Source organism: Pseudonaja textilis, chromosome 3 (assembly GCF_049901715.1).
Source record: "Pseudonaja textilis isolate UNSWEBS1 chromosome 3, rPseTex1.2, whole genome shotgun sequence".
In the NCBI taxonomy this organism is placed as follows: domain Eukaryota; kingdom Metazoa; phylum Chordata; class Lepidosauria; order Squamata; family Elapidae; genus Pseudonaja; species Pseudonaja textilis.
Window position 1 is genome coordinate 68,130,584 of NC_141992.1, and position 15,892 is coordinate 68,146,475.

Below are 15,892 nucleotides of genomic sequence, written 5' to 3' on the forward strand. Positions count from 1 at the left end.
TATTATTTCTCCTGACTCAACATGTTCTATCCTATACTTTTAAATTAACCTTTCTCAGTATTACATTCCCTTTTTTAGCCTTATTTTCTCACCATCATCAATAGAGAGACATTTTTGCCAAAATCTACAAGGCATAATGATCTGGTTGTTTGTTGTAGCTTTGGTCAGGATTGGTGTGGCAAAACAGCAACAAACGATTCTCTGCCACACAGAACCATTAAGGTACTGTTGGAATGGCTTCTCTGGTTTTCAAAAATCCATTGCCTCAAAAAGATAGTAGGAAAAAAATTACAATTTAAACCTTGCCAAGTATCTAGGGCTTCATTTCCATGTTCGGAAATAAGAAGATTTTCTATATGTCTTCTTTCTTGTCTTCAATAAAACAGCTTAAGTCATTTCTCAAGTATGTGAAGTAGAGTTGAGTTTTTAGAGAGTTGATATTACCTACACTGCCTGGTGTGACCTCTCTAGCAGATCTTCCAGATGACACAGGAGAAATATGCTTACAAAAATGTATTCACTTTTGCACTGTGATAAGATTGTGAACAAAATGTGAGCAACATTTCAATATATGAATCATACAGAAGGCTAAGCTTTAATAATATTCTACTTTCCCTGTGGAAGAAACTATTGCTTCATCACAATGTGTGTGTGTGATTGTGTGTGTGTGTGTTTGTGTGTGTGTAGGAAAGGGGAATGACCCTCAAAATAAACAATATAGAATGCATTTCCATATGCTGTACTATTACAGAGCATAAATGGCCTTAAAAAAGAAACTTAATACGTAATAAGAAAAATTGGCAGAAAAATTTGAGCATAGATGAGAATCTCAAAAAGTAATGCTTGGGTTGGCTAATATAAATTTGGTTGGTGAAACAAATTTGGAAAACAAGAATTATATTGGAACAAGTAATCCTCACTGTGTATGTGTGTATGTGTATGTCAATTCATAAGTAGAATCTGAAACCTAAACAGAAACTTCAAACTGAGCAGCAGCACCAATATATTTTATGATGTAAGACAGACAACCAACTATAAAGAAAACTGCTTCTTTTATTTTTTGTACTTCTTCTTTTTAATAAAAGTAATCATTAATGCATGAATGGTGTAATGTGTAGCCTGCTCCCAGTTCTCTGTAATACCATTCTCTGCATCTCATATGGATGTACAAGGCAAAATAATAATTAAAAGAGAAGCTCTCATCATGCCTATGGCAGTGCATCTAAATTGTGCAGAGTACTACATAGAAAATGACACAATCAAAAAAGAGTGGAGATCTTTAAACGGCTGTACAAAATTAAAAATATGATGATGACTGAATTAGGAGAAGCAAGGAAATACCTCACATCTCTCCTAGCAATTGGCTGAGTTTTCCATTCCTGTCCATGACACATGTGGAGAAATATATATACAAAGAATTAAAATAGAATCAACGAGAAACATAATTAATTACACATAGGAAAGCAGCTAATGAAACTAATCAAAGTACACAGCATGTTAATGAAAGTTAGCAGCTGGGACCAAATTATTGCATTAGGCATAGCCAGAGAGCAACTGAAAATACATTCTATCCAGAGCTAATAGCTTATGGCATTGTTCTATATACAGTTACGAAGGAATCACTGAGGCAAAGCTCTAGCAGTCCTGCCTGCAATAAGTATAGTTAACATATTTAATTGCACTCATGCTACTTGGCTGCATTAACAACCAATGAATTTTTCCTCAATTATTTTTATATGGCATTGAATAATTTAATTTTAAAGCTAAATACAGAGGTAATTGTAATGCATGCTTGAAATATTTGCTGCTTAAAAGTCAACATGTGCTAACAATTAGCACAAGGGGCTACAGCTATGTTTTCTTCATTTCAAAATGCTGAAATACTTGAATTTATGTATTGTATTTAATCATCAGTTCCTTTTTTCAGAGTTTTGTCCAAATCAGCATTAGAAGAAACACAAAAGGTTAGTTAGAAGTTGATTCATTTTTAAAAAATCTGAAACATTTAAATGACATATCAAAATGAGGTTTATGCTCATTTTCCATATTTTTCCTTACCTTCTTAGCCATCATACTCAGCAATAGGCACTGCAGTGCTCGAACTGCCAATGACTGGTAATGAATACAATATTTTTACATGAGGTTCCTTCACGGCTTTAAGTTTTGCCTTGGATTGTTCAAATCTCTCCTTCGCCATTACATGTGTCACATATTTCCTAAATATTTTCTCGTCTATATTTTGTCTTTGTAACATCTGTCGCCTGGGAGGGAGGAATGGAAAAGAATTCATAATTTTCACCAGTTCTATCTAACTCAAATATTGAAAACTCTCCCTTCTATTGTTGTCTTTACTGGGCTTAGAGTGGTGCGGTGGTCTAAAGTGAAGACGCTCGCCTCTCACTCAGAAAGTTGAGAGTGTCAGGAATCTGGCAGTTACCCCAATTAAATTATAAAATATTTCGATTGTCTTTTTAGAGTTGCCAGAGAGAGTTTAATCCTAGACAGTGGCAGATATTTCTCTATTATGGTGAAAAGAATAATATCTACCACAAACTCTGTGTAGGTGTCAGGAAGGGCATCTGGCCAGCCCAGCAAGACCCCAAATTTATGTTATAAATTATCATTCTCATTATAGAACAGTTCTAAAATATATGTAACTATAAACAACAAAGATTATTCATCAGGATACTAATACAATAATTAATAAAATACACTGTGATACTCAATATCCCCAGTCAGAAACAATAAACATTATACCTTGATATATTATTAAAATTATCTAATAAATATAATTATAGATGTATAATGAATGGGTACTGTACTATTAAGTACGTTTTCTAAGAATTCTTTAGAAATGCAATTTTTCCTACTTACACACTATCCCATGTAGCAAATGAGATAGCAATAAATTGTTTAAAAATAGCTCTCTTTACTCGGGACAGTTTTAGAAGGGTAGGGCATGCATCCTGGGCAATGGCACAATTACCCTGTCACCCAATGCTCCTGAGTATCTGCTGCATTCAGGTATTTTTCTCCTGCTGTTGAGAGGCCCACATGGCCTGTCCAATGCTTCAGAAAACTTCCAAAGCCCTGCTAGTTCAAGCTCCAAGATGGCTTGATGTGACTAGGTCCTGCATTGGATAGACTGTACAGGACTTTCAACAGCAGGAGAAAAATGCCTGATGGTACAGTAAGTGGTGTGTGGCAGATCCTTGAGAATACTCAACAACAGGGACAATTGTGCCCTTACCCAAAATGTGTATGTCTTGGAGAACAGCATGAAGCAGAATTCCTCAATGGTAGCAGTGGCACAAGAACAACTGGGACATAGCAATTGTCTGAGACTGCCAAGGGACCCAGTCTCTACTTCTGCCTTGGCCTAGAGTTATGGTTGAGTGCTTCTGTGCAGGGTGGCCTAGTTGTCGGAGAAGAGATGGGCAGATAGGAGAGGCTGCAGTGCATCTATAGACCTAAGAATAGCCAAGCTGCCAAGAGGAATAGGATAACTTACAGCAGCCAACTTGCTGAGGCCAACTTACCATGGCCAAGTCACCATGGGATAAACTCGCCATAGCCATCTCACCCCAGGACAGCTCACTGCAGGATAATTTAACAATTCAATTTAATTATTTAAAATAAATAAAATAAATATTTAAATAAAATAAATAAATAAATAAAAATTGTAATTCACATTTCACTCTGTCTCTCCTTTTGCATCCTTTCTTTAATGATTCTCTGCCACCATTTCTTCAATGTTAGCGTAATTCTTGTCTTGCAGTGAGTTGTCCCACAGCGAGTTGTCCATGGCAAGTTGGCTGTGGTAGGTTGGCCATGGTGAGTTGGCTGTGGCAAATTGTCACAGACCCCTGCCAAGCACCCTAATTTTTACCTCATGACCGTGAAGGTGCTGCAATGTTCATAATTATGAGCATGGCTTGTAATTCCCTTCATTTAACACTGTAATAATTTCCCAATAGTCACTGAACTAATGGCCAGGGTCCACCAGTATTGCAGGTTCCATTTCTGGCTTTGCTACAAGTGTTTATATACTTGTTTACTATTTCTTTTCTGTTATAACCTTTGCCCCATAAATACCCTCTCCCTAATTTACAACAAGTCTCTACCCTTTTATCCTCTTGGAGTGCACTTAAAACCAGGCTTTCTCCAGCCATTGGGATAAGGTGATGCCAGGGTGGGATGAGAATGTGGATTCATTAAAGAAGTGCGGCTATGCACCAGGTTTTTTCAGGTTTTATTGCTGTTGATTTTCTACTATTTTTCCATGATTTTATTGGTTGTATATTATCTACAGTTGCTTTGAGGTGGGAGGCTATAAAAATATGGCAAATAAATAAATATCATTAGATTTATAGCTTGCTTTTATTTTATACAACTCTAGGCAGTGTTAAATATATTTAATATTTTAGAATGTATGGTTGGGCTATTTTGGTAGCATTTTATGTATTGTTTATACTTGCATTTGAAATATTCAGAATGCCCTTATAGAAACAATAAAAAATAATCAATCAGGGGATATACAATGTTATATCATTTTACATGTGGGATATATTATATTTCATCCAAAAGGAAGCTGTTCTGGCTTTCATTCTTCCACTTGATTTTTCCATAATATTCCCTCTTTCTTCATGAGCCACAGTCCCTCCATTCAAGCAGGTCAGCAGAAAGCATTTTCAAAGACTTCTGCAGACTAGTCAAGAAGGGAGATGATAATCTGAATCCAACCCATATCAGTCAAAATTGAAAATTAATGTCTTGTTCCTCTTATTCCAATTGCTTTCCCTTTTTTAAAAAAAAAAAAGCAAACTATGTAATTAACTTTGTAAAAACTAATAATTTTCAGTTAATTAAATTCACTTTTACAGTCTTTGCTAGATTTTTATGCATCAAGTGTTTCATTAACTTCTTTCAGTAAAAGCAACAATAAATGTTGGCTAGACATTAATTTAATTAATTTCCTACAAAACACAACTAACAAATAAAGACTTTTAACTAACATACATTTTTTTCTGCTGTATCGAATAACTCAATGCAGAGGATAATAGAGAAAAAAAGAATGACAGTTCATATTACATTTTAGCAGAAAATTATTCACTGACTTAATCAAGCCAAAAAAAATCTGCTCAAAAACAACAGAGTTGCCCACATGTCTCTAATGTCATAATTTTAAAACAGTAAAATTGTTCATGTGTAAATGGGCTTAATTTCATATTCAAAATCTGTTTGTTATTGGGTTTTTTGATAAACGGAAATTTAAGTAATTCTGAGGCCAGGGTTTCAGTTTGTATTTGGGTAATCCTTTGACACCTCCTTTGACAAGCAAGGAACTAAGCGAAAATATTAAAAAAAATGAAATCTAAAAATAAAAATTGAAATCTAAAAATCTAAAAATAACTTCTAAAAATAAACTGCTCCCTTTATTCTTGTTTCTTGGTTTTATAGGTTATTCATGTTTTGTTTACTTATTTTTTTATTTATAGCTGCCCCAGATATTTTTGGCTAAAATGCATGATTTACCAAGCACTAACTCTGTTATATTATAGACTTGTCCTATCTTCCATGAATAATGTATTTTTATACAATTTTTAAAATTAATACACCATTCATAAAAAGAAAACTCATTCTCTTCCCTCTCCCCGCACACAAAGACAAAGAAATAACCAGCTGAATTGTAGGTTCCAATAGCAGCTTAAATGTTAATATTTTTATTAATCATGCTTAGGGATCTACTTTTTAAATAAATCATTTTAAATAAAATATGAATGGTTTGTAGTCCTCTACAAATATTTTATTCTATAAGGATAATCCACTTTCTTACCTAGCTTTCAAAGCAAACATAATTAGAGCTTCCTGATAAAATTAAGTACCAAGCAATATTTTGCATCAGTAACTTTATTTTCATAAGAAAGTATATCAAACCCATGAAATATACCAATAAGACACAATGCTGGGTGAATAGTTAATTACTATATTTAGCATCATGGTTTAACTAATTTAATTACTTCATTACTAAATAGTTACCTACAATAAGCATTTAAAAGGAAAATGGAATTACAATTAAAAACAGAACAACAGTTTCCTCAATCTCCATCCAAAAGCATGTTAAGTTGAAAGATGGGCCTTTGTACACCTTACCTTTGCTTTCCTACATGAAACTGAAGATTGTTTATTGAACTGAATAGAAAACAATAATAGTGGTATACATAAAATACTGTTGCTAAGGTTAACTCCTTCTGTCCTAAGGTATTGTTGAGAGCCGTTTGCCTAAGAGGATAAAAATTACTCAAAAAACATTTTAAGTATAAGCTCTATGGATATCTAGGGCCTTTCCCAAAGTTGCAGTACTAACTACTCATCCTTGCTATTCCTATCAGCACTCTCCAACCTGCCTTTGTAACCAATCATTGTCAATCACCTAACCTTTCTCGGTCAAAATAAGCCCAGTAGATTTTACAGACTTTGGACTCCTTTGGGTAGTGTCAGAATCTCTGTTGCTACATCCTCTAACCCCCATTCCTTTAACCTCAAACTATCCACTATTGACCTCACCCCATTCCTGTAAGGAGTGTGCATAAGTGCACCATCGTGCCTACCCTCCCTGTCCTATTGTCCCCATTTATTCGTACCTATTACCTGTATTCTTACTCATGTTTATATGTTACCTATTATCTTGTAAGCCACTGACATATTAAAATAAATAAAATAAGAATAAAATAAATAAATAAATAAAATACTCATAACTTAAGTCCATTTCACTCATAAGCTAAGAACAAGATGATGGCAACATCAGTGGGAAGTACTAGAAAAACATATGTTTTCAGTCATGTTTTTTGCTGTCCATGGCAGTAAAGAAAAGGGGAAGGGAGTGACAAAACATGCTTTGGGATGCAAACTTTGGCTTTTAGATACATGCATGAGATGTCCCAATGCATATGTAAAAATGTAGAGAGCTTTTATTGTGACATCTTGGCATACATTTGTGCTATTATAGGTGAAAGTGGTGCATTTCTCCTTATGGTTTCAGAGTGAACGCTGTTCATCTATGCGAACAAACAAATAAAGCCAATAGCAACAGTATAAATTACAAAAACATTTCTTACAATGTATATTATTTCCATCTAATTTATTTATCACTATTTCCCAAAATCTCAGTGAAACAGGAAATGTTTTGCATTCAAGGAAATGGTTCAGTTCCTGGTCTGGGAATCTTTTCCTTCCTTTCCTTCATCCTGTTTTATTCTTTCAACTATAAAATTGCCTCTTAGGTATTGCTTTGTAGCAGAATGTTTCAGATAGATAAATGCACATATATTCTATATTCACATATATAGTTCATATTTATTTGAATGTTTCGGCAGAATCTCATCTGCCATCATCAGGCTTCTGTATTGTGTTCGTCTGTGAGTCAGACTTTCACAGCCTTTTCTGTTTTAAATTTGGTGCTAGCCTACTGCTGTACCAGAATGGTTTTTTCTTCATCCTAATTGGTTGGGAGTCTTGGTCTGTGTTTAGTAGGCTAGCACCAAATTTAAAACAGAAACGCTGTGAAAGTCTGACTCAGACAAACACAATACAGAAGCCTGATGATGGCAGATGAGATTCTGCCGAAACGTTGCTACAACTTTAAAAGCACAACTATAATGACGTGGGAAAATACCCGAGCAAAGCTGCATACCATACATATAAATACCCGCGAAACTTAAGAAATATATATATATATATATATATTTGTTTTCTTAAGTTTATATATGTGTGTGTGTGTGTGTGTGTGTGTAAAATACTGTGTGTGTGTGTGTGTATATTTATTTATATAATTATATTACATATAGCTTAAATATATAAGCTTACTCAAACACACATACCTCTCCTCCTGAAAATGTTCATACACCTCTTTTCGTTCTTTTTGTTCTTGTCTAATTTCTTTAAGGACTTTTTTTCTTTCATTGTGGATTTCCACATTTTTTCTCCACCCATCAAGTTTTAATAAACCTCTAGTCAAAGAAGTATGTTGAGTGCTAAAGCGCTGAATGAATGAGTTTTCTATTAGCTTTCCTTCCTTCTTTTCTAAAAACTTATTATACTTTTTTCTCATCCTAACAATGAACTTGTATTTTCCCTCTTTGGACTTTTTAACATGATCTGTATCCATCATCTTTTTCCTTTCGTAGTTCCTCTGAATATTGTCTATTTTTTCTTCTTGTAAATGATGCATGTATTCTTTAGCTTCACTTTTAGCAATCAACCGCCGCATCACGTCTCGCTCCTTCTTAGCTTGCTGGTCCAACTTCTGACTTTGCCAATATGCTTGTTCAATGGCATATAAAGGATGAAGTCTTACAGTTCCATATGCTTTAGCAAAGACTCTCTTTTCAATGCTGCCAGGTTCATATATTGGCAAAGTTGGTGGTACAGGATGTGTGATGTTACGCATATCATGAGCAGTATCAAAAAAAAATCTCTCTCTCTCTTTGTACATTTTCCGATGTTCATTCGGTGAATAAAAAGGCATTTTAGATCCTGAAAGTCTAAATGTAGTCTTCATTTCAGTTTTTTCTCTCTCTGTGAAATCTAACATGAAACAATTCAATGTTTATATTGTTATATCATAAAATGATATTAGTGACAAATTGATCATTAAAAGTGCCAATATACTTTTTATTACCCTGATTACAACTACATCCAATTGGAAGAGCAATGTTATTCTTCCAACTGATTTTAGGAGTGTATAAATGAGACAGGAAAGAATTACATTACTGGTGAAATTCAATCCTGAAATTTAAAACTGCCTGTAATCCAATGAGAAAACTCAAGATTACTTGTTTGTTTGTACTCTCAGTTCAGGTAATGAAAATCTGAACCTGTTAAAGGTCTCATGAGAAACTCCCACTGAAACCAATGGAGCAAATTAATCAAACATATATTTCATTGTTTAAGCTTGGGTATAATGCAACCATCTGTAATCATTTTTAAAGGTGTTTGACCCTAATTTATTTTCTTAGCTTCTAATTGATTGAAAAACTTCATGCTAATTACTTATGTTCCTGAGCATCAACACTCATTCAGAAATTGCATGGGCTAAGTCTCAAAAGTGAGAAACGTTTGAATAAAGGCATTTCAATTTTATATTGGAAATGTGAACAACAAGAAAGGACATTTTATCAGGTTTGGTAAATGTATAATAAATCTGGATTCAAATACCCACACTGATTCATAGGATTTTAAAGATTACTGCACAAACCAGAATTTTTTCTTTTGGAATCAATCGACAAACAATTGGAAAAACATTAAGGAATTGCACTTTTGTACATGGTAATTGTAGCAGGATTTATTGTATGCAGAAAGATGGAAAGATTCAGCACTATCCAGAAAAGACGAATGGTTGCTTAAGATGATGGAATTTGCTGAGAATGCTAAATTGACTGTTTTGATAAGAGAAAAGATAGTATCTACATTTATTGCTTACTGAAAATCCCAGCGATATTTTTGCATGAAAAACTAAAAATGAATGTATGCTTTATGGTTTTGATGATTAGACAGAACAGATTATAGAAAGAAGAGAGCTGCCTTGTAACCACAGAGTAAAAAGTAAATTTAAATTGAATTAATAATTGCTTGAAAGAAGATTGGAAGTTTCTTCTTTGTATCTTTTCTCTGTCTTTTCTGTTTTTATTTTTCCTCTCTTGCAAACACACACACATGTATATATATAAACGAAACATTTAATCTTAAAAGCACCCACTGCAAATCACCTGCATAATTTTGTCCAGAATTTAAGAATGTATTTTGTGACTGTTTTACATTGGTTCTGTCTTGTATTTTTCCATAGGGGGAGGTCTTGCTGGAAGGCACGTATTCAGCTCAGCAGGGAAGCACTGACAGGGAGGAAGTTAAATAGGGGAATGGCCCCAGACAATAATGTGTATTCCAGGGAGATGTGCCTGTCTATAACAGTTACAAAATAACAGCTATAGAGTATATGACTCATGTCACGTAAACTGGTCTAAAAAGATTAACATTGCATCTCTTTACCTTTCTGTAAATTTCCTCTCTGACCCCCTCCCTTGAATTAGCACAATAAAAGAGGACAGCAAAAAGCCTGGGGAGGAGAAGCAGAAGAAAGGAGCAGGAGAAGAAGCAGAGAGCCCGGACATTTTTTCCATCTGTTCCAGGGCAGCTAGGGAATCCCATCTCCCCCAGGCTCAAAGTGCTGCCTCATTTTGAAGATTTCTTGTGTTTTGTGTGTTTTATTTCTTGTGCTTGCTTGGCAATCACTCTTTTGTGAGTCTTGCCTAGCCTCACCCTTGCGAGGGTCCCACTGTCTCGCCCTGGAGAGGGCTACTTTAAATCTCACCCTGGAGAGGGTTATTTTCTGAGAGGAATTCAGCAATCAACCAGAAAGGCGAAACAACAGACCGGTCGCTCAACGCGACAGCTGGGGGCTCGTCCGGGATCTCTAATCATCTGGGATCCCTTCGCCTTTCAGGTTCCAAGGTGTGACTTTTGTCTAGAAGTGCATCTTCTTCATCTCATTCTTATTCGCCTGGAATAGGCTACGTCGACAAAAAAGGTAAGAATGGGCTCCTCGATTTCTCAAGTTTCGTCAGGGCATAGGGACGAACTTTATAATCTAGTGAAGAAAGCTAATTCCTTTCAAAAAACCAATGGTACCACTGTGTACCCTATTTCTAAGAAATCTTTAAATAAATTTATAATTTATATTGAGGCTCACTGTCCAGCCTATCCATCTGCTGGAACTCTTAACCATTCTGACTGGGAAAAATTAGGAAAATATTTACATAAAGTTCCCAGAGCTCCCATGGATATACTTATTTCTTGGAAAGCAATAATGGCTGCTATTACAATTATATATCCTCCTTCTAGTCTTCCTGAAAATTCCTTTTCTCCTGTTTCTTCTGACTCCCACTCTTCCAATTCAAAAACTTCTAAGCCTCTTGCAGCTCATTTGGAATCAAACTCTTCCTTACCACCTCCTTATTCAGATATTTCTTCCCCCCCCTCATCCCCCTCCTCCTCCTCTTCCTTCTCTTTCTGATTCTCCTATTATGAATCCTATGGGAGGAATCATAACCAATCTTTTGTCATCACCTCTATCTTTAGAAACAGAAGAACCTTCTGCTTATCCTATGACTATCATCCCTGGGGGAGGAGGCAATGTTCATAGTAACATTGAGTTCAAAGTTTTGAAAAATATAAAAGATGCAGTTACAACTTATGGATTGCATTCTCCTTTTACTAGGGGAATACTTGATTCTTTGGTTACAGCTAATACAGTTATGTTATTGTATGATTGGAAAATGCTTTTTTCTATGCTTATGACTCCAGCACAATATGTTGTGTCTGCTACCACTTCTCCTCCTGATGCTTTTGCTTTAACACGCAATGGTAATAGTTTTAACTGTGGCAAGCCAGGACATTTTAAAAATCAATGTCGTAAGCCAGGGGGAGGAGCTGCTTTTCGTGGCCAAACCAGAGGTCCACCCTCTTCAATTAAACCAAAAACTATCTGTCCTCGCTGCAGGAAAGGCTATCATTGGGCTTCAAATTGTTATTCTAATCCTTCTCCTTCACAGCCTTCGGGAAACTAATTGAGGGGTCTTCAGCTAGCCCCGCCACAAAGGCTGAACTAACTGCCACAACGTTTCCTGTGGTATTGTTAGAGGATCTTGTGTATGATGATCCTGGTGCTGTTTTTACTCTTCCTTTAACTGCAACGCTTTTCAAACCTCTTCCTCCTTCCACACCTGTCTTGCTTATTCCCAATTCTTCTCTTACAATAGAGGGTGTGGTTGCAGCTCCTTACTTATATGATTCTTCTGCTCTTAATAATCTTGCATTGGCTGCAATAGGAGATCGTTGCTTTTCTTTAAAAAAGGGGACAGTAGTTGCTACACTTGTAATTTTGCCTCTTTTTGAACCTCCTTCTTTGCTTGCATTACAGCAACCTGTTCAAGCTTTAAAACCAACTCTTTCTGTTATACTCAATGGTCTGCCTAATCCTAATTTGATCCCAGCTGGATTTGATCTCATAATAATAGATTTAAAGGACTGTTTCTTTTCTATACCTCTGGCACAAAAGGATAGAATCATCTTTGCATTTACAGTGCCAGAACTCAATAACTCTAAACCCACATCTAGGTATCAATGGAAAGTTCTTCCACAAGGTATGCTTAATTCACCAACTATGTGTCAATATTTTGTCAATGAGGCTCTGCATCCTTATAGATCTCAATTTCCTAATTTTCTTGTATATCATTACATGGATGATATCTTAATTGCAGCTGATGGGCCAAAGGGGACGGTACAAAAAACTTTTCCGATCCTCTTGACCACATTAGCAAAAGCAGGGTTACATATAGCACCTGAAAAAATCCAGTCTCACTACCCAATGCAATATTTAGGTCACAAGGTTTTAGCTTCCTCAGCATCTCCACATATTCCTTCACTCACACTTCCACAGCCAACCACATTGGTTCAATTACAGCAGTACTTGGGAATTATTAACTGGGCTAGACCATATCTTGCTCTAACCACACAGATGCTATCACCGCTTTTTCAAGCACTAGTAGGATTAAAAATCCTGCAGATAAGGTCTATCTCTCAGCTCAGCATCTAGAAGCTTTAAAGCAAGTAAACACAGCCCTAGCAACTCAATGGGTAAACCGTGCACTTGCAGACACACCACCTTCTCTTGCTATTATTTCCACTCATCAATTACTGACTGCAATAATTGTTCAAGTATCTAATGCAAAAAAATCTTCATTTCTTGGAATGGTTACACCTACCACATACTCCAAAAACCTCTATTTTTACTAAAGCAGCACAAATGGCTTTTCTTATACAAAAAGGGCGCAAGAGAACCAAAGCCCTGATGGGAATGGATATTTTTACATTGTATATTCCTTTTAAGATTAGTCAATGGGAACCTCTTTTTCAGACTTCCACAACACTGCAGGATGCATTGGAAGATTGGTGTGGCCAAGTGTCATGCCACCTTCCATCTGATTCAAGACTGCAGGTGTTGAAGACAGTTCCTTTTGTTTTACAATCACCTTTTGTCCAACAGCCATTGAAGGAAGGCTTAACTGTCTTTACTGACGGTTCAAAAAAATATTGGAGCATGTGCATGGTGTGAAAATGCTCAATGGAACAAACGCTTAACTGCCCCACAGAACTCAGCACAACAAGCTGAGTTAGCTGCTTTTCTTTGGCCTTGTCTCTTTTCCACAGGAATCTTTAAATGTAATATCTGATAGCATGTATGTTACTCAGATGGTTGCTCATATTTTCGATGCATATATTTCTCCTGTTACCCTCCTTCTCTCATGACACTTTTTTACAGCTTCAGACACTGCTGAAAAGCGAGGAAACCTTTATTTGTAGCTCATATCAGAAGTCATCAGCAACTGCCTGGATTCCTGGCAGAAGGCAATCATATGGCAGATGAGGCTTGTAAAATTATGGCCTCCTCTCCTCTTCCACAACAGCTTTCAGCTGGGGAGAGTCATGACTATTTCCATCAAAATAAGAAGGCCTTGGTACAGCAATTTGGGATTACGTATCAAGAAGCCACAGCAATAATTCAACAATGTCCAACATGTAGCTTGCAGGCCAAAGGTATCCCTGAAGGTGTTAATCCTAGGGGTACTCAAGCCTGTGATACATGGCAAATGGATGTAACTCATTATCCTCTCTTTGCTCCCTGGAAATACATTCATGTATCAGTTGATACATATTCAGGGTTTATTATGGCAACATTACAAAGAGGAGAGGCTACTAAAAATGTTATTAATCACTGTATTCGGTCATTCGTAACGTTGGGATGTCCAAAAATTCTCAAAACAGATAATGGTCCTGCTTATGTCAGTTCTCCTTTTGCTGAGTTTTGCCATAAGTGGGCCATCACACATAAATTTGGCATACCTTTCAATAGCCAAGGTCAGGCTATTGTGGAAAGGGCAAACCAAACTCTGAAAAATGCCCTTGATCGGCAAACGGGGAAAAAAGGCTTAGGCCCCCCGAACCTCCCGGCGTTACAAAACATCTTGAACATTACTCTCTATTCTCTTAACTTTCTTAATCTTACTGGCTCTCCTTCTTCCACAGCGGCTTCTCACCACTTCACCAAGCCAGTAGTTCCCTCTTCCCGTCCTCTTGTTTATTTCAGACAGCTTCCAGATCCTGCATGGAAAGGTCCTGCACAGCTCATCACCTGGGGAAAAGGTTACGCTGCTGTCCAACTTCCTGATCGAGTGCTTTGGGTTCCTGCTCGCTGTGTCAGACCTTACCATGGCAAACCTGACTCTAACTCTAATTTTTCTTCTGATATCAATATTTCCTGTCTTTTCTCAATTCAGGGCATCTCCTGATGCTATTTTTACTTTTCTTGCTGACACTGTTACCTTTATTTTTAAAGATAATCTCCTTTCTACATGTAATTATGTTTTCCAACACAATGGTAGCTTTCTTTCGCCTACTTCTGACATTACTGTTCACTATTACTATTCTCCTTGTTTAATATTTTTTAACTATACATGTTACTCTATCTACTATAGGATCTTATTCTTGCTTAGGATTTTCTCACAATCACACATACTTTAATCACACTGTTCTATTACTTTCCACTCCTTCACTGGCATCTCCTCCACTATCCTCTGCTTTTCCTACATTGCCATCTCAAGCTAATTCTGAGACAACTTTTCCTGGAGACAAACTGCAATGGCATCTTCGTTGCTGCTTTCCACCCTGTGATGTCACCAAATGCATATTGCATCATTCATCTTCCTGGGTTCCTGTTCACTACAAAACACCTGTCGTGCGAAGACGCCACCTCATCCCTGATGACACCCATCGTAAGACTACAGCTCCCATTCGAGCTCGCCATCTTGGGTATCCTGTCTTCATCGCTGACAACTCCATCTCTAAGCGGTCTGCATCTCGTGCTGTTCCAAGATTTGGCTATCATCGCATTCCTTGAAGCATACAACCTTCTACAAATGAACATCAACCTCAAAAATATACCTGGACTATCCTTGATTTTCAAGGAAATATTTTAAACACCACCACTAATTATACTAGATGGCCATGGTTTCCTCAGCTTTTCATGGATTTTGCTGAAATGGGGACAGGAGTAGAAAAATTTGCAGATAAAGAACTACAAGCTGATAAATGGGACAAGCAAGGCTCCTGTTCTCCAGCACCTGCTCACAACTTTAGACTATATTTTTGTCCTGCTCACAGTACTGGTACTTCTCGTGCTGCCTGCGGTGGGGTAGTTGACAGATATTGTAAAAATTGGAGTTGTGTATCCACAGGTCATATCTGGTGGGAAGCACCTACCAAAAATGACTATATTCATATTACCCGTGCTCAAGAACATCTTCCCTGCTCTTCAATGCCTTGTTGTGGACAGAGACTAAATCCACTCAGAATCACATTTACTGCAAAAGGAAAGACACTTACAAAAAAACAATGGATGGTTGGGTTTACTTGGGGAGGACGTCAGTGGGATGCTCAAGGAGATGAAGGGAATATTTTTACAATTCGTCTTTCTATATCTATGTCTAATTATGATATTTCAAGGACAGTCATGGTATCAAAGCATGTTTAATTTTTCTCCCTGGTTAACAACACTCTTATCAGCCTTAATAGGTCCTCTTGTGTTATTGCTTCTTGCATGTACTATTGGTCCATGTGTAATAGGACGTTTACTAAAATTATTGAAGGATCGTTTGAAAACACTTGACAATGAAATTAACAATACTCAAAAAACAGTTAGCTTTCTTACATCCAGCATTGAATCAAAAGATCTGGTCAAAAACCGCTGTTGGAATGGTACTCTGACCAAGAGGCAGAG

At 36.6% G+C, this 15,892-nt stretch overlaps 1 protein-coding gene across 1 annotated transcript in view; it reads right to left on the reverse strand.

Moving 5' to 3' along the window:
* LRRIQ3 (leucine rich repeats and IQ motif containing 3) overlaps window positions 1–15,892 on the reverse strand; it is a 60,811-nt gene that overhangs the window by 9,876 nt on the left and 35,043 nt on the right. The window contains exons 7-8 of the mRNA XM_087930025.1: window positions 7,881–8,586; window positions 2,059–2,261 (exon numbers count right to left, since the gene is read on the reverse strand). Of these exons, the coding sequence (XP_087786151.1) occupies window positions 2,063–2,261; window positions 7,881–8,586 (905 nt within the window). The 3' untranslated portion in view covers window positions 2,059–2,062. The remainder of the gene's footprint in view (window positions 1–2,058; window positions 2,262–7,880; window positions 8,587–15,892) is intronic.